Source organism: Calidris pugnax, unplaced genomic scaffold, assembly GCF_001431845.1.
Source record: "Calidris pugnax isolate Ruff unplaced genomic scaffold, ASM143184v1 scaffold24, whole genome shotgun sequence".
Taxonomy (NCBI): Eukaryota; Metazoa; Chordata; class Aves; order Charadriiformes; family Scolopacidae; genus Calidris; species Calidris pugnax.
In genome coordinates this window covers 36,459,076-36,479,151 of record NW_015090922.1, presented here as the reverse complement: position 1 = coordinate 36,479,151, position 20,076 = coordinate 36,459,076, and the positions used below count along the sequence as shown (strand labels likewise).

Genomic DNA, 20,076 nt, shown 5'->3' with positions numbered 1-20,076 from the left:
AAAAACCCACAAAAAACACCAACAGATATTCCCCCTTCAAACAACTGATGAGCACATACCTAGTTTTGCATGTGCTAAAGCACACACACGCTTGCTGGGAGAAGTAAGTTTTGCAGGTTCTGTTTGGTGTGCAATTTTCAATCAACTATAAATAGTTTCACACTTGAGCACAGTCTAAGCATGAAAATTTGAAGCCACAAAAGTGATTTTTTTTTATTTTTCATTTTGTAAAAAGTAAATGATGACTCCGTGAAAGCAGGCAGTTATTACCTAAACAAGTTGGAACTAGATTTAGCTGGGTTTCTACACTTGCCTGTCACAGTGAAATTACCCACACTTAATGCTGACAAGCTTCTCAGAGCAAAAGCCTGAGTTTCATTTCTTTCCTCCTTGGCCTAAGATTTTTTCTGAATCATCATTATTTAATTCAATGCAAGAACAGGTTCCTGTGTGCTTTAAATCCATATCTGCCCAGCAACTTCTATCCCAAATAATATGCCATTTATGCAGCTTTCTGGAGTCCTAAAGACTGCAGAACTGCAAAGTACTCCTAAAATAAATTACTTTTTCTTTCCTGAGCCCTCGATCGATAAAAAGCAAGCCTCTGGTAGTAAACAAGACTCCAGTTTCCACTCAAGGTACCTTCCGAACGGACTCTGGCATTCTGCAGCACAACAGCTAAATGTAGTCTCGATAAAAATGCAGTTAAATGAATCATCTTGTTTTTTCACGCTTGGACTAATTTTGCTGTTGCAGCTGTTTTTTATGGTGGCGTCCATAGCCCCTGTGTCCATACCCACAGAGAGAGAGCTTGTGCCACAGCCTGTCCATGTCCTCACATGGGACCCCAGCCACCTCTCCAAACCTTCTCTGCTCAAAATGAAGAATTAACAAATCTCAGAGCGCTACAGACATAACACTGTGTCCTTTTCTAAGGCAGTCACTCACTACCAAACCAGCTAGCACTTGTAATTAGTCTGGGTGCTTAAGTGAGAGCATTAGGAAGAAATTCAGTATGATGAGACTTTTCGTATACATTGTAATATATTTCCATGGCTACAACCACAAAATAATGCAATTTATAGCACTACTTCATAGGCCAAGTGCAGAATATTTTGTGCCAATTTATTTTTCATATATATTTTTTCTGCTCGTAAGTATAATCACGTCAATTGTTCTGCTTTTCAAAGAAAAAGGAAAAGAATATCTGTTGTGAAATTTTAACAAATGCAAGTATTTTTTGTAAAACAAACAAGGCCAAAGACTTCAGGGTTTCAGAGTGAACTGAGTGCACATTCCCCACAAAATCAAAAACAAGTCTGAAACCCCCAGGAGCCTTTTCACACTCTCCCTCTTGGTTTTGTTTTTTTAGTTTGGTTTGGTTTTTACACAAGGTCAAAACTACTTTCAATAGGATTTTTGGTTTTAAAAGAATTTCAGTGTAGCTATTAAATGGAACAGACTTGTATTAAAAGAAAAAAAAAAACCTCTAAAAACTTCGAACGGTTTCACAATCATCCCTGCTTTCTGAACAGACGTGATGCCAAATTTCATGCTGCACTTCCATGTGTGCTTGCTTCATTGCACCACAGCTCGTTTCATCACACGAAGCCATCAGAGAGCATTTACTTTTACTGAGAGCATTTGCTTTTACCAAGCTATGGGAGCATAACGCCAGTGGAAAGTCAACCACATGTCAACTGCCTCCAGAATGAGATTGTTGATTCAAATTTCGTAAGCTGGAGTGAATCAACTCCATACTCCTTGCCTAGGCATCAGAGGGATTCACCTGAAGGCACTGGGAGAGATGCTTAGAGAGCCACTTCCAAAAGAGGCTCTTCCCCAGCCTGAGGAGGCTGCACCACCCAGGATGGCGGTTCCCCCACTGCTGCCTGGTCACCCACCACCTCTGCAAGGTCAGAGAAGGGACTTCTAGTTCATGCACCCAGCTGGTCATCTCTGCTTCACAGCAGGCTCCCAAGAGTGAGCACTGTGTTACTGGGAGCCTACCAGGGCACAAGCCCTGCAGGCTAAAGCCAGTGCCATGAACTGTGTTCAGAAGGAACAGAAAAACCAGGACTAAGATGGATTTAATACATTTCTATCAATACTTTCACACTGTAAGCGAAGCACCATCTACACTCATCAGTATTTCTTTGGACATTCTTAAATTTAGCTTGAAAGTTGCTTTTCTTTTTTTCAATCTCCAGCGCCTTCAAACCATGAAGATGAAAAACAATCTCTGCAGGGAGACTGGAATCGCTCCAGAGATCATTTTTAATCCGGGGGCCCAAAGCTATTGTGGTAATGGGGGCAAAAACTGAGACCCAAGCCGAGAGTTCACCCTCGTTGGCTACAAGTCACCACCAGGAGCAGAGCCAAGGGCGAGCAGATCCCAGCTATACTTAGCTCGTCCCCAGCCGCTGAATCAATTCACTGTGCGAGAGGCTCCTCCACATGAAGTGAAGTGCCAAGCGTCATGGCTGCATCCCCAATCTTCTCTCAACTCTTGGTGCACTGCGCTTTTTTACAGCCATAAAAGGCACTTTAAAAGAAAATGGAGACTGAGAAAACGAGCTGAGTCAGAGTGTAAGCCAAAGCCAATTGCCTGGATCTCCTCGTCATTAACGAGATGCTAGATTAGGGTAATTCTCCCTTTCCCCTTGGTTAAGCGTCTTTCAGAAAACATATGTTCTGAATTTCTGGGGTGCTGAGTGAGAAAAGTGACGTGCCAGAACTACGCTCTTCTTTACAACAACTCACTTAAATGCAAACGTGTAGAATACTGAAGTCAATCTTCTAATTAACGTTGGCATCATTACTATGAAAATGAAAGACTGAGTTGGCAAGAAAACTTATAAACAGTCTTTCATGTGAATAATTAAGCTATAGCTAAGCTTGCACTGGAATCCTTTTATCAACCTCCGATTACGGTTACCAGCAAAACTTCTCCAAGACACTTAACGTACTGGACAGTTCTTCTAGAGGAAGAGGCAGGACCAGAGCTGGTAGAAACTAAACTAGTCCACCACCACCCTCAGTGGCAGGTTATTTCTGTGCAGCACCCATCCCACACTGTTGAAAAAATTACCCATCCGTGCCATCTGCAGCTTGGGGCAGAAGGGGAAAAGCAGCAATTAATGACTGGACAGTACGTTTTTATAAAGTGTGCTTTTCTGCATTTGTGTCTATTTGTCTGTGAGTTATGAATGAATTAAAACGTGTGGAGGCAGAGGGATTTACTACAATGTTGTAAGTTGTTATTAAATATTTATATAAAGTCATAGCTTTGCATGGTTGTTTTATCTGTTAGTGACTTTTATGTTACTGGCTGGTTTATACTAAAGACATCTTGCTGAAGTCTCTTAAAAATTAAAACTGCCATTTTAGGAGTTAATTACGTTAGACACTCAACACAACAAATGCTAAGATAAAGATTCAAATCCACAATTACAAGGTTTTCTTTAAAGTTATTTGATAATCCTTAGTCTATTTCCCTTCAAAGTAAAAGTTGCAAGGCTGTTTACTACTCAAGCATGAATGTTATACATAGGAGACACGGTGATGTCTGACTGCGTGAGGGACATATAATATGCTACGCTGTCCTGGTTTGAACAAACACAAATTTTATTGAGCAAAAGCAAACAACAAAGTCAAATCCAAAGAAACAGTCTATCAAATACGGTCCAAAACTAGATCTGAAAAAATTAAGCTCCCTAGATGTTTTCACTAATATCAAACAACTTATTTCCAACAAGCTCCAAAGTCACTTTAACCATAGCTGTTCTGTCATACATGAAAAACCAACTTTGTGTCCTTTCCTGAAGAAAGAAATGGCTGTGACTTTATGCAGCTACTGAGCTTCATGAAATACAAAAAGTAAACACAGTACCCAGGGTGAAAACCTGATTGCATGTTTAAATTCCCAACAACTACGGTATTCGCAGCTGAACCAGTAGGGTGAAAAAAATGGCATTAGGGCCAGAACTCATGTAACCCAAGAACAGTTCCACTGGAAGCGTTAAAGAAGCTCCAGCAGAGCTACATCCATTAGCTAAAGCTGTGAGCTATGACCTCAGTAGGATATTATCCCAGTGCTTTAGTCACAGTGAAGATCTAGCACACTCGAAGCAAACAATAAATGTAAGTCCCGTAAGATTTGAAGGACTGCATACTGCCAAAAAAGGCAGTTTTATTTCCACTACTGAATGCTGAGAAGATACAGGCAACCAAGAATGGACAACTGGAGTCTGTTAAGACAGTCGGCAGTTGCTGTAATGACATCTTTGTGGCAAAAAAACAGGACTGTGGGGTATTTTGGTATTGTTTGATTTTGCTTTAAAGTGTTTGCGCTTGTCTGGATGAAGCTAAAAAGGGCTTGTTAGGACTGCAGGCTCTAGCAATTTCTGAGCCATCAGGCAATTGCCAGCCAATAATACAAATGCTGAAAGCATTTGTATCCCTGACAAGGGAACAAAAAGCACAGGCAATGATACGCAGATGGATTTTGGAACTAATGGCCAGAAAGCCTACCAGAAAACTACTTTCAGCTGGCCAATATGAATGACAACACAACTTTTTCCTGGATTTGCTATTATCACTTGCACCACCTCTGTTTCATGTCCCGGCCAGGAGTAGTCCCAGGGGTCCCAGCTATAAGCAAGCAACAGAGCAGAAAGATCTATAGGCTCCAAACTGTACTATCTGTAAATATCCTGAAGGCCCCACAATTGGCCTTCAATGCATGGGCACTTCTGCTGACTTCTGCTCAACTTCTTGTCCACCAGGACCTCAGAACTTTGCTAAGTTGTTTCCTAGTCAGCTGGACCCAGCGTGCACGTGGGGTTATTCCATTCCAGAAGCAGGACTTCGTGCTTGCCCTTATCCCATTCTCTCTCCTTCGATTCAGTATAGACTGTTTGGAGCAATAACAACATGCCACAAACCCCAGTGCAACGGAGGAAAATTACATCCTGCTTTTGTAGCAGTGTTGCCAACACTAAGATCTCTCACTGCTTACAAAAGATCAATTACTAGATAAATAACAGCTTTCTCAATTCAAGCAAGTGATCTGGTGAAAGAGCAGCACTAAGCTGGTATCATCACTCCCCTTTATGATAAAATCCCTTATGTCACAATAGTAGCAAACAAATTGCTGGACCACCATGTGAGAGTGGTGCAGTTAATCCTAAATCATTGTGTTAGACCCATTACGTTGAATGCTTGGTGCTGGCAATACTGAGTTCAGGAAAAAATATAAAACATTATAGCGTTTGGCTTTTTGTTTCTGTTGGGGTTTTTTTGTTTGGTGTTTTTTGTTGTTGTGGTTTTTTTTAATGGAAAAAGGCAAACACTTATAGAGAGGTTGTAGAAATTTAAACTATATGCCCCTTCTTCCACACCTCTTCCCCCAGAAATACAATGGAGATGCCATTATTTCTGAACACACACATTTGGGTTCTAGAGATTCAGAGCATACATGGATTCTCTGGTGAACTCTGCAGTGAACTAGAGTCATCCGTAGCACAAATTACTTCATCTCTTCTTGTCCTACCCATTATAGCCATTCCTCTTCCCCCTGACTGGCTCTCTGGGTTTCCTACCGTGAAGGACATCTACTTTGGTTCCCTGTATTTTTCCTGCACCTAACAACTTCTCTTCTCCATAGTTTTTGGCCTCAGAATTGCCAAACATAATAAAGATGACATATCAACATTGAGAAAATTCCAAGTATTTCAGAGAGAATTAGATTTAAATCTTAAGGCTTTGGGCCATGCCCTTTAAAAATAAAATTAAAGATATGGCTGCTAGATTCAGGAAAAAATGCATCTCAGAGAGCAATAAGGCCACAAGTACACAAGGTTATTGCCCTTCCCAAAAATGCAACCGAGTTGTATTGACTAGATCTTTTTAAGCTGACCAGGCATTGCTGGAGTACCACTTGATCACCTATATTAAAAAAAGAGGAAAAAAGAATCCCTGTAATACTCCACAAAAACAGATCTAAAAATGAACTCTAGATCAATAACTCAACCAGTTCAGATACACCTACTTAAGAAAAAAAACCACTTTTTTCTTGATTTTTAAAAACAAAAAGCAGAGGCACTGTCACCTACTATCACCACCTATCACCTACCAAGAGAAATTCCTTCTCTTTCCGTAGATTTGCTAACTTTTCTTGGTTGAAGTCATACGAGCTGTCAGAATTAGGTCTCAAAAGCTAATAAATTAATCTTATTCCCCCATATCACTCCGCAGCAGCTGGTGGTGTGCTGCAGATTCCTGTAGTAGCCACTTACCTTGGAAACAAAACAGTCTGCTATAGCCACAGGATCATTTTCACAGTTTTCCAAATCTTGCAGAAGTTCACTAAAACAAAGAACAGGAAAAGGAAAGACAATTATGGCACACTTTGAAATAGACACACTTGTATGTTCAGAACTAGACAGTGCCTCATCATTCATGGCAGTGATGTGACACGGGGAGTCCTAAAAAGTGAACAAGAACCCCTTTGATGCACCTCTTCCCCCTAAATGTATAGCTGCTGGGTTTTGGGTTTTTTTTGTTTGGAGGTGGAGGAGCACTCTAAGGAAATGGTATTCCCACATACTTAAAAATTCAAGTCATTGCAATGGCCATGGATTGCTGATCCCCCAAGCAAAGCTGAGCCCCTTCCTTCAGATAGACAGCTCTTCCACAACAATTGTAGTGGTGTAGTCAGTTGTGGAGCTTGTGTATGAACTAACACAATTTAAAACTGACAAAATTTAAAAGATACTGAAGCACATGCCCTGTGCTAAGACTTCATATGATCTAGGGAGCTCTACTTGATTGAGGGAGATGAGGAGCTGGTCTGAAAAACACGGATGAGAACCAGGGATGTATTACACATACAAGAAGAATGGTAATAAGCTCACTCAGGAAAATTTGTCTACCTTTAGTGGGTCTCTTCACTGAAGAAAAATGGTTAGCCTGGAAAAAGTGTTCTGGAAGGGAATATATAAATTCTACATGCATAAAAATAAAACCTTACTGAGAGGATTTTATAATTTTGACATGCCAAGCAGGAAATGAATTCATTGTAACAGGAGCAAAGCAATAAGGGAGCATGTTCACTGTTGTATGAAACCCAGTTCTCGAAAGCCAATTCAGTGAAAGAAAGAGTTCAAGCAGAAGAAGAAAGCCTCAAAGGTCTCTCCTTGATCCAAATAGGCTTTAGTGTTAGTGAAAGATACACTCAGAAAAATGGGAGAAGAAAATCAGTTTTCTGCCAAATTGTTCTCTGATAGAACTTTTCTTTTTTTTTTCTTTTTTTTCTCTCCCTCTCTATTCCCCCCCCACCCCCCGCCTTCCTTCTCATCAGATGATTTTCCGTTTAGGGCTACTTTTCTCCCAGGTCACAGCTGGTTCCCTGAACGAGTTTTGCATAAGAGTTGCTACGCCTGTATCCAGGGAACTACCCTTTTCCCCTCTAAGCAGACACAATTTCCCTCTGTTAAGTAAGAAAAGGAGTAAACCAGAAAAGTTTCCTGACTTGCTCTTCACTTCTCTAATTACTGGAGGAAGGAAGGGGAGAAATCAGCAGTCAGTTGTAAGGAACAAAGACAGACAAAGACCTTAGGTTCAGCGGTCGCTAAGCCACTCTGTACAGCAACAATTTAACTTCCACACCTCAATTTCTTCTTCATCAAAATGGGAATAAAAATATGACCCTTGCTTGACAGCCCACACTCATGAAGCTCCTTTACATCAGCAAAAGGCAGGAAGTGGTAGCAACGGCGACCATAACCGTTAGTTGTAACGACTGAGTGTGTTCCATGCATGAGCTTTGGAAATAACATCAAACACGAGGAACAGGCTCAGAGGATTCCTACCCTCCCGCAGGCAGAACTTCTCCTGATGCCTTAGAGTATGTAGCACCTTGTTTGCCATTTCATTCCTACCATCTCCTCTAATACCACATTATTTCTTCTACAAGATACAGTAATGCAACACCTAAAGATTATATATATATATGTTGCAGCCAGCAACATGGCCAAGAAGGCCGATGGCATCCTGGGGTGCATCAGGAAGACTGTGACCAGCGGGTTGAGAGAGGTTATTCTGCCCCTCTGCTCTGCCCTGGTGAGGCCCCACCTGGAGCACTGTGTCCAGTTCTAGGCTCCCCAGTTCAAGAAGGACAGGGAACTGCTGGAGAGGGTACAGCAGAGGGCTACAAAGATGATTAGGGGCCTGGAGCATCTCCCTGACAAGGAGAGGCTGAGGGACTTGGGTCTTTTTAGTCTAGAGAAGAGAAGGCTGAGGGGGTATCTGATCAATGTTTATAAATACTTAAAGGGTGGGTGTCAAGAAAATGGTGCCGGTCTCTTTTCATTGGTGCCCTGGGATAGGACACCAATGGAAGGAAATGGGCACAGACTTGAACATAAGAAGTTCCACCTAAACATGAGGAGGAACTTCTTTGCTTTGAGGGTGGCAGAGCCCTGGAACAGGCTGCCCAGGGAGGTGGTGGAGTCTCTGTCTCTGAAGACGTTCAAAACCCGCCTGGACTCGTTCCTGTGCAACCTGCTCTGGGTGGACCTGCTTTGGCAGGGGGGTTGGACTAGATGATCTCCAGAGGTCCCTTCCAACCCCATATCATTCTGTGAGATAAACACATTTATAGTGATTATAATCACCATATTTGCACACACAACTCAGATGAGGTGCTTTTTTTATTTTATTCATTTTATATCATCACCAGACCATTTTAAAGCAAGACACAAGTATTTTTTTTTCCTCCATTTTGATCCAAATTGGACCAAGTGAGAGATGGTAATGACAAGGACATTGGACAGGTAATTTGCATGGAATAGAAGGAATGGAAACACTCAGGAAGGAAACATCGTGATTTGTCCTGAACCCATGACAAAAAATCCAACAGTTGATGACCAAGTTCTGCACAGTATAGCCATAAATGCTAAAGTAACGCAATCTCCGAAAACCTTAATTCTCTTAGTGCCTGACAGAGCACAGCATTCAGATAAAAAATGAACACAGCAGGCACAATCTGGTCTTCTTGGCAGAATATTTTCACCATATAAAGTTCTGGAAAACTAGTCTGAGAAGTTCAGACTTTCAGTAAAAAGAAAATAGGCAATCAAGAGAAATTTATCCTTGACACAACTTCACTGTCACAAAAATCCTGTGGCCAAGACTAATTTCTTTCTACTCAGAAAAAAACTCAAAACCCTCTTCCACTAAAGGGGAGCTCTTACAGGTTTTATGAAGACTCCTCCTGACAGCAAGCCAGCCCTTACCACTGTGAACCTCAGAGCACAGGAACTGCTGAACACAGCAGCTACAGAAAATGGTCCTGAGCTGTACTTGTGTGCTTCAGTAATCACTGATCAACGAGGACCGTGCAGAACAATCTGTACCAGCAGCAGAGGTTTCAGCTTGGCTTCTCCTAAGATTGTCTGAGCGTGGGCAGAAGTACTGACCTAGAGCACGTTTCTCTGCAGAGTTCCCATTTCAGAATCGAGTCATGGCAACAGGCGGAGAATTTATCCTAAACTGACACTGGAGAGGATCTCAACAGGAGAGGCCAGGGAAGAAAGGCAGCAAATGGTGACTTAAAGAACACTTCCCCTTCCAAATAAATAAATTAATAGTGGGAGAGCTTTTCCCAAGAGACAGTGGACCAGTATACAGCCAGTGATTCTGCTTTAAGAAATAGCTTTCCAAAAAGAGATCACGGTCACAGGACTAGCAGTTACCATCCTGACCATCATTTCAGCCATTCAACAAAACACCTAAAAATCACTAAGTAGCTCAGCCGAGAGAAATTGCCATTTACTGAAAGGAAACTTCTCAGCACTGTACAAAGTCCAAAAAACCCGATCAAATGGTTTGAGAAAAACAAGGTAATTCTGAAAGTATAAAATCAGGCTCACAAAAAGCATCTGAAACCACTAACTGCCAAATGACCTTCTTCAAAGGTAAAAATAAATAAAAAGGATCTAGAGTATGTTTAGGGCCCAGAAGCCACATGCCAAATTTCACACAGGAGGGAACTTAATCCTGGAAGCTACACCGGGATCCACAATGAGAGTTCAGTCTTAAAAGCTCACAATTTCCATGTAGAATTTTAAATTAGAAGGCCTGAAACACATTAGTAATTTACTAGAGGCTTTGGACACCTTTCCAGTGAATTTTAACATATCTGCCTCTAAAATTGTCCAGAACTGCTTCTTTTGTTTTTTTCTTTTTAACCTCTGCAAATATTGGGGGTTTTTTTGCAAGTCAATTAGTCTGTATAATGACTGATCACACCTGAAGGTGGTTTTTCTAGGTAATATTTGCAATGATGCTGGTATAAATGTGTTCTAGCTTGCAAGTCTGGCTTTCCTGTAGCTTTTGAAGGATCAAAAAATATAATGGCCATAATTTTTCCATCCTGTGACCGCTGGGAAGCTCTAAGCTTAAAATCTTTGTCTCATGGCTCTAAAACACATGATCAGGCTACCACTATATATTTTCTATCGTGTTAGACATTTAGTCAAGCCAGTTGTAGCTGAAGCAGGACACAGCAGCTTTCTTGTTAAGTGTATTTCCATTACTCTGCAGTAGCTGTTTTAATTCTTAGGAAAAGATTTTAGGTTTCATCTTTGTCTGTAAGTTCTGAATAGATCCGTCCCCACCCTTCCCTTTAATACTGAACAGCAATCCCAGCAGCTGAAGCACTTTAAAGTAGCTTCCCATGAAGATGGAGAAACATTGAAGATGCTCTTTGACACTAATACCGCCCTTTTGATTCAATTAAATTATCTGTTCTTCTTCAGAAAACACAGTAGTTTGGGAAATGTTTTGTCAACTACAGCAGAGCTAAGAGAGCTTCTACAGGAGTAATGGGATATAAAAGACGGGGGAACTTTACGCCAATGTATTTCTTGCATCAATTGAATATTCAGGTTTTCCTCAAACGCTGAACAAGTTAATTATTTTTATAGTAAGAGAGGATTCAGAAAGAAGTATCAGTCCCACACAGTGAAGCACTAGCTGTACAAGCAGGAAATTTTACTTCAGGCTTCCAATACACATTAGAATCCCATCTGAGGAATTTTAGAGAAGGCTGTAATGATACTGAACAGAACCCTTCAATAAATGGAAAGGTACTTGAACACAGAGAAATTAATTCAGGAAGCCCCTAGTAGTACAAAACACTGCAAAAGCCAGGTCTGGGTGATGTATATCGGTACACAAAAGGACCCAATATAGTAGGATTAAAATGATGTTCCTTTCGTAAGGCAAGGATTTTATTCACAGTGATCTTGCATTCAGCTCAGTTAAGGCATAGAGCAGGTTAGGCCTACATTCATGGAAAAACTCAGCATGAAAACAAAAAAAGTAAATGGAGACCACATTTCAATTATAAAATAAACGGCTAAAAAAAATCTGATCTCAGCAAACCAACCCTGCCGAGAATCAAAGATAGAGCATTTCTCAATTTATATATCTTGGCTGCATTAAAGTGATAAAAGAGTATTTGGCTGGCTTGCTCCCTCCCCATTAAAGCAGGCTATCAAACTGTTTTCATTTAGTTAAATATGAATTTACCTGTTGAAACGGTAGATCTCCCGTATGTTTCCAAACAGGGCTGATCGCTCTTCTGTCCCCAGGGAGAGCTTGGTCTGGTCAGTGATACAGTCGAGGTAATCCTACAAAAGAAATGAGAAGCGGGTCTTCAGACATTTCCTCCTTTTCTAGATCAGTAAACGGAGCTATGTTTTATTGTACAAGATGAGTCTCTTCATATCAGTTTCACCTTATTATTACAGTAAAGCCTTCAGTAGCCCCTCTGCGAACAGTCCCTCTATTATGAAAGGCAACAGTACTTATCTGTTCATTGAAACCAAGAAGATAACAAAAGACTGAACGCTAAGTTATAGCCCTTAGACAGGACAGCTAACATTTCTCTTGCTACAGATACACAAATGTATTCAGATTTCATTCACAATGACAGCTTAATTGATCATTTAACTGGCTTAAAGACAAAAAAATGTAAAAATAAGAGATGAAGAATGTCATTTAATGCAGTCTTAGTAACAGAAGACCTATAGAATGAAGAGCAGAAAGCATACAAGCATGGTTGCTGAGAAAAGCAACCACTGCAAAAAATATTATCTTTCTAAAATCATAGTTAAGAAAACAATCACAGTTTGTAGAGGGCAGATCTCAACATATACACATGAACATAATTTAACCACACATGTTACATTGCAAATTATATTGCTCTATACACTAGCAAAGATTTCCTTTTGCATTTACAAGAGCGACAGTGTCTCATCCAGGGACTTCAGCTGAATAAGAACAAGACAGACAGAAAAACCTCAGATCAGCAGCGTTCTGGGAGACCAACTTTCCCATCTCTCCCCTCACTTTGATAAGAGCTCACCTCCCAAAGTGTCACCTTTCATTCTGTTGCTGCTACAGTATTAAATTTTCTCAGATAAGGGCAAACAAATCCAGCAGGCTATTAACTAACTACAACTCATAAACCAAGAAACCCAATGTGCTGCCACATTCATGAAGAAATTCTGCTGGAGGATGGAAATAAAGTAAAAGTGAAAACAGCTGAAACAATGCGAAATAAAAATAAATAAAATCCCTTAGCCTGGGGCTAGACAACGTGGTGTGGCAAATTCCCAAAAGCAACACAGCATTCCACGGTGCTGCAAGGAAGGAGCCCTGCAAAATGTCAATGAGACCATGAAAACTTCTAAAATGTAACTGTCTTCCAGAGTCATAAAGAAAAGAAGTATTACAGAACACATACACTGGCCAAGATTTATTCTCTGTGTAAATCCCGTGAAGACAAACAGTTCAGATCAACCACGGATCTGACTTCTGGACTTTAGATGCCCTCACAAGGAAGGTTAGGAATTGCACTGCTCGAGCCTCCATTCCCTTATCCTTCTTTCCAACTGAAATAGCGTCAGCAGAGTCACTGGTGTAACCAAGATTCAGGTGTAGGTACCAGTAGGTTCTCCTGTCCCCTCCCGCTATCCTAATGCTCAATAATCCACACTTTCATCACCTCCAGTTAGAAGTACTCAGTATTTTTTGTCAAGGAAAACCGAGTAAGCCTATTCCAAGGCAACCTCAGCATCTCTAAGAAGAGCAAGAAGCAGCAGTGGGCAGGGAAGGAGGCAGGTCCCCAGAGAGCCACCTCATCTCTTCTGCCATGGCACTTCACCTGTACTCTACCTTCTCTCCTCACTGACAGCAGCCTCATGTCCAAGTCTGTCCTTGAGGTATACGTGTGCAGTAAGTCATTGGAACCACATCCCTGCGACTCCCTGAACTTGTCCTTGGCTTTTTTATTTGTATTCAGAAGCTGCAGAAGAGTAAAAGGTTCAGGATGGTGAGGCAGACAGGACTGCAGCAAGCAATACGCTAGGTCAAAGGCAGAAGTAGATGATAGATTCTGGGCTACTCCAGTAGTAACTAAATAACCTTTTCTTCCCACTAATACAAATTTGCATATAAAAGCAAAGAGCAGAAATGCTCCAGTGGAACTGTGGTCCTCTGAAAACATTTTTAGCACTGCAGGAGCACTGCAGCACCCTGAACTGGTATGATGGGGGAGGCTGAATGGAATGGAACTCTCACAATGAGTAACTCCATACAGGGTATTTATTGAATAAAGAGAAGTTCCTCTCAAATTCATTCATCTCAGCGTAGCTGGAGCTTGGGTTTCTTCAAGATAACAAACACCCCAGTTATTTCTAGTATTGTAGACAGTATTATAAACATGACCTGGTTTGTGCTATTTTGTCCTCTTATCCCAGTTTTCTTTCACATGCACATACTCAGTCTTTTACTGACCCTTAGTAAGGAAGAGGGAACCAAGTACTGTCTAATGCTCCTGCCCAGCAGCAGCCTGCAGGTGCTTTGGCAGTTTCCCAGCATCCACACAGCATATGTCAGGATCAGGTTATACCACACAGCCACAGCTGGTCCTCTCTCTTTGGCTAAAAGTTCCTTAAGACTGTGCTTCAGGCCCCCTTCCTCCTCCCAGCACCAGATCAGAAACAAACCAGAAACTAATGGTTGGATTTGTGCTTACCTGGACCAAAGGGAGGGGGTTATTTGCTTAAAATGCATTCAGGGGTACCTTGTATCTCACCTCATCCTGATAGGGAATCACACAGGATTTGGGGACTGATTTCATCTTCTATTTTTGTTAATCACAGAATCTCATGGGGTTGGAAGGGACCTCTGGAGATCATCTAGTCCAACCCCCCCTGCCAGAGCAGGTTCACCTAGAGCAGGTTGCACAGGAACTTGTCCAGGCGGGGTTTGAATGTCTCCAGAGATGGATACACCTCTCTGGGCAGCCTGTTCCAGTGCTCTGCCACTCTCAAAGCAAAGAAGTTCCTCCTCATGTTTAGGTGGAACTTCTTATGTTCAAGTCTGTGCCCATTTCCTCATGTGCTGTCACTGGGCACCACTGTAAAACGACCAGCCCTGTCCTCTTGACACCCTCCCTTTAGGTATTTATAGGCATTGATCAGATCCCCCTCTCAGTCTTCTCTTCTCCAGACTAAGACCCAAGTCCTTTTCCTCGTGCTGCATTAGGGAGTAAAGTAGCCACAGTGGCAAATACCCATGTTTAGGTGAAGGAGGTAGACATTGGACGGTCTTGACACAGTGGTCTGTGACCAGGCAGAGCCCAGCAGCACACCACTCACACTGGTTATACTGCTTTGTAGAGCACGTGTGCTCTCGTAAAGGCTTCATGATCTCATCCAGGAAACAGATGCAGTATTGGCATATAATGTCCTCTGCAAGGACAACAACACAAGCAGATCAAAGCTACCCAGCCATGGAGTTTTTCCTAATTATTTCTTAGCAAACGGTACTTTACCCCCATGGCAGTCACTGCAACCTCCTGCAGCGTATCAACAGCTGTTATCATCTGAAGCTGTAATGAAAGGTCTGGAGCTACAAGATAACAGGGCAGGCTGCAACCATAATGACACGGCGCAGAAATCAATGAAATTTATCAGAACAGAGCACCGGCCTTATTCACTTTATTTGTTTCTTGTCAGCATCTATGGACCCTCTGTCGGCAGATTTCTTTATAACCTTTGCCTTCACTAGCCTTTTATTGCTTCTCTGCAGTTATGGCAAAAACATTTAACTTACTTTATAGGAGAAAAAAAAAAATATCCACAAATGCCTGTCTCCTTAGGTTGATTTACGGAGCCAGGTTTGCTCTAATGGTATTGCACAATTTTTCCACCCTATTTCCTGAAGCTCTCCAAAAACTAGAAGAGTCTTGCCAGGCTGCCCTGCCTTCCTTGCTGGGTTTGACGTTCTCCCCATTTGTCTTTCATCACACCAAACCCATCAGGAGGAATGTCTGTTCAAAGCTGCACATCTGACTACCGTCTCCTCCTCCATAATCACACGGGAAAGATCTCTGGAAGAATGAAATGATGACAATACTACCCTCAGAGGTTAGAAAATAATTACACAAATTGGAAATGGGAGAAAACTGTCAAGAAAAGGATGACATGAGCACAAATACCTTCCTGTATTGATTAAACTGATTTTTTTCCATGGCCATACTTTAGAAACTTAACGCAAATTAGTGGGATATTTTCATCTAGCCACCCAGGTTTTCCTTTGAAAACAGACACACACTTCACTTTAAAAACAGACTGCAGGCTGAGCAATAACAAAAAAATAAGTCAGCCATTAACATAGCAATGTCAAAATTACACGTAAAAATTAGTAATGTTAATGGTAGTGTTAACATGGTAATGCTAAAAAAAAAAAATGGGTAAAAGCCACATTGCCTCATAAAACAAAAATCAGTTTTCACCCTACCCTGCAAGAAGCATATATACTATGGAAGTTCTTAGCAATCCCTTTACAGAGCAGGACTGCACATACATGAATATCAACAGAGATAAGGAAAATTGTAGAAAGAACAGCTTTATTGCATAATCATAGAATAGTCTGGGTTGGAAGGGACCTTTAAAGGTCACCTAGTTCAACCCCCTGCATATACACCTTTAGCAAGAGACAGGCAGACAACATTGAATATTTGGCTAAGTATCTATTTAGCCAACCAGAAAACTCTGCGTTCCAATGCCTAAACAGGTTGCAGGAGAAAGCAAAGCTCCTCTAAGTCTCTGGACTTCAGCAACACCCACTTTGGCTCAAGTGCTGAGGATTTACACCAAGAAAACCCAGTCTCTTACCAAAAAAATGCTTAAAACCAGATACTTATCAAAATTCTAATGACTTCTAGTGTTGCAGCATGAAGAGAAATATGTAATATTAAATCAAGCAGGATGTAAATCCAGGCAGTGCCATAACATAACAGACCCCAGTTTTCTGATATTTCCTAGATCCGTGCTACTGATAAGGCAGCCTAGATCCTATAACATACTCACGGGTATATTTCTGCCTGACTCCCCTCTACCCCCCGCAGATGCACATGGCCCAAATCAGATGGCTGTGCAGAAGAGGAACCACTGAAATGGTTCAGCAGCCTGGGCCACCTAAGCACTATTTCCACACTGCTTTGAGGAAAAGGCTGCAGGCCAGAAGGAAAACATGCCACAAAGTGGACCCCATTTATAGCCTGCTCGCTAGACCCACGCTGACCAAACCATCTACATACCTGTAACCAGAGAAAGCTGGGCAACCGTTGCTGTACAACAGGATAATTAGTATAATATGCTCCCTATTGCTAATTCTGCTGATTATATCGGTAACTATAATGCATGCCAGTTCCCCCTTTGCCCAATTTTTTTTAATATTATTTTTTCTTATTATTTATGGACTTATCTGGCATGTACAGCAACATACTCTGAATGCCTTGTGGGTCAAAAAATAGCATACTCTCCACAACAGGTGGCCAAGGATGCTGAATTCTGGTCAGAGCAGCTCACTGCAGCTCTTTTCAATTATTCAAAGTACAACTGTATTGTGCCAAGCAAAGGTGGACTTGTAAACCATACACACTTTGCTTTCTTGCTCTGGTTTCTTTGGGTACATCAGCCCAAGGACTGACTGAGATCTCAATCAAATCCATCTCCCTCCCATATCAAACCCTTTTGTCAGGATTTCTCCTTAAAGCACATAATTATCTTTGTTGTTATCACCTTTTGCGATGGACGAAGACAAGACCAAGTGCAGGTCTCCTGTAATCTGCATGGTGGTTTACTTGGAGACACCTGTAGCAAAACATTTCACGCAGCCAAACTTAACACATTTCTGACTGCTTTCCTGCCTTCGTCTTGTGTCTTCCATATTCTTCCTCTTCAGTCTCTGTATCCAGCCAAAACTAGTCACATACCTACAAGGCAGCCTCATTTTTACTGAAACCATCCTCCCCTTCTGAGAGTGCCCAATTGGTCTTACAGCCATCGGGCTTTGTACGTGGGCTCCAAAGCACACACCTACAAGCTGCCATCAAGGGTGAAGGACGAGGAGAGCACCTCCCACCACTGACAGCCAGCAAGCCTCCAAATGGGAACTGACAAAGCAATCCATATACTTTAAACAACCTGTTACTAGATATGGTTTGTGATTGATCCATTTTTTTCCTCTCCGATGTCTGCGCAGAAGAGCAGAGTGTCTGCACTGGCAGGAGGCCACCTTGTTGCCATCAGTCCTCTCCCCAGGCCCTGGGTGGAGGTGACGGAGAAAGTCATACCGTGCTCACCTGTGTTAATGACCAGCTTCCTCAGAACCACCCAATTTACACATGCAGCCAGCTCACACACAGCCTGTGCTTAACAGCAATAAAGCAGGTGTGATACAGTAAGACGATACTTCACTGACTGCATGTAGAAAGGGCAAAGATTGATGGTGAGAGCACTCATGAGAATATGGTATGAAGGAAGACTAAAAATAGAGGACATTTAAGTTTTCTTTCCACTGTTTAACATTGCAGAGTAAGGTGACCGTTACAGACTTCTCTCTATACTTCCCACAGTTAGAGTTCTGCAAATAAGTTAGAGTTAACAGTATTAACTTAAATTTTACTTACAGAAGAGAAAGGGATGAAAATTATTTTTTTTTTCAAGTAGCTACTCTTGAGTGACAGATTTTCTATAATTAACATGATTTCCTACCTATATTATAGATGTTAAAACACTGTCCCATTCCAGATACTAACGACTTGAAGCAGTGAGCCCTACTAGGTCCCCTTGGCTTCATCCATGTGCATGGAAAGCCACAGGGGGAGTACGCGTCAGCCAAAATTACCAGTGAAGAATTCCGGAGTCCTAACACTATGCCTTGCACCTGTAAAATGCATGCTTTCCTTGGTTTAGAGAAGTGTGCCCGTGTAGAACATGAGCACCGGTGGATTTGTATACAAAGTCAGAAATTTGTAGGGCACATCAACAACATAACAGTCAGGAGACCTTGTCACAGGACTTCAAGTTGTCAGAGCACAGCCAGTCCCAGGAACTGAACTGAAGCATTTGCCCTGGAAAACCTTGCAAGTGAGAGGTCCCTCAACACTCCCTACGCTGTTGCACCGAGTTCCTCCATAGAGTCCCTGGACTAGGACAACAGCCTCGCCACTAAGCATGGCTGGGAGGTACCAGCACAAGCTTTCTGCAGCTGTGGGCTCCTCCTCACCACTTCAGAGCCCGAGCCTCTAAAGCAGGCTCTGCACACCTGCTTTACCCTGCCCCGGTGTCATAGGATGTCCATATTAGCTTCCAGCACTGCCCCACACCTTCCTCCTAGGACTGGGGTGGAAGGAGGTACATGTCCTATGATGCCTGCTCTGCCAGCATAGGGTTTTCTGTCCTTTCTTTTTGCCCAAGGCCTGCTTGCTTCTTTTGACAACTTTGTCCCATCAGGTTTTTTAGAAGGAATGCTGCATTATGACCTGTGAAGCTCTCTGGAGGGTAAAAGCCTGCCACCAGCTGAGCCAGCACTGAACCACCACCCTGCTCGGATGGTCTGCTTTCATGGATTTTTGCCTTCTTTGCTGAAATGAATGTTTCCTTTAACGAAACAAAATCAAAGTTCAGTAAGATTCTTCTGTTTAACTGCAGAAATTTCATGCTAAAGCCTCCCATCTTAAAAAGACACCTTGGAAGGCAGGCTGTCAATTAAATCTAACTGTAATTTGATCAAGATGCACTAAAAACACTCATAAACTGAAACTGGAATTCATGAATTGAACACAGACAAGTCCCCTAAATTGTCCATCACCTGTAAAGACAATGTGGGTAAATCAAATGGGAACAGAAACTCACATGTAACCCCACTTAGACATTTCAGCACACTAATTCATTGAAGTTGTAACCCACTGATTAAAACCACAACCCACGTTTATCTTCAGGTATCAGCCAGCAACCAATGCCAAATCGCACCTACAGGAATTTTTCCCAGAAGCAATAACAAATACAATAACAAACGGACAGAATGTTTACTGACATTTCCTTGAAGAGCTATGTGAGGCCCCCATCTAAGGGGCTTCCTAAAGTTAAGAGGAAACACAGAATAAATAAGCTACAGTAATGAGGACAGCCAAATGAAAACATTAAACAGTAATTAGGGCATCAAATAGTTTGAAGTTGGTAGGTAGATGAAGAAAGTGCTCTAAAGATTTCTAAAACTAAAGGCTGCAACTAAGGCTTGACATCAGCGTCAATCAGCATTATTGTCATCATTCAACAGCCTAGAGCTTTTTTAAAAAGTACCAGCTGAAAATGTTTAATAATTAAAAAAATAAATCTCAAAGTTCATCAGGTATAATTTAATTCTCACAACACTGCTTAGGTAGTCTGATTACAACCTTATTGAATCATAGTCAAGCAAAGCACAGAGGATTACTAAGGCATATTTAGCCTTTGACTGTGTGAATCACCCAGGAAAGGAACCCGAGTCCTGTGCTGTGGACCCTTGCCCTGTTAAATAAACTTTCCCCAATTTGTAAGGTAAATAAACATTAACTTTTTTTTAAAGGAGATCTTGATGTGCATACAAGTTAAATGAGACATTTCAGAAGAGAAATGTTTATTTTAAAACACAAGAAGGGAAACTGAA

The 20,076-nt window shown here is 41.7% G+C and overlaps 1 protein-coding gene across 4 annotated transcripts in view; it reads right to left on the bottom strand.

Annotated features, from left to right (window-relative positions):
* Positions 1 to 20,076, bottom strand: part of PLEKHG1 (pleckstrin homology and RhoGEF domain containing G1) — a 136,639-nt gene that overhangs the window by 21,419 nt on the left and 95,144 nt on the right. For all 4 annotated transcript variants that reach the window (XM_014951173.1, XM_014951172.1, XM_014951175.1 and 1 more), the window contains 2 exons: positions 11,599 to 11,699; positions 6,300 to 6,369 (listed from right to left, as the gene is read on the bottom strand). In XM_014951173.1, coding sequence (XP_014806659.1) covers positions 6,300 to 6,369; positions 11,599 to 11,699 — 171 coding nt within the window. The remainder of the gene's footprint in view (positions 1 to 6,299; positions 6,370 to 11,598; positions 11,700 to 20,076) is intronic.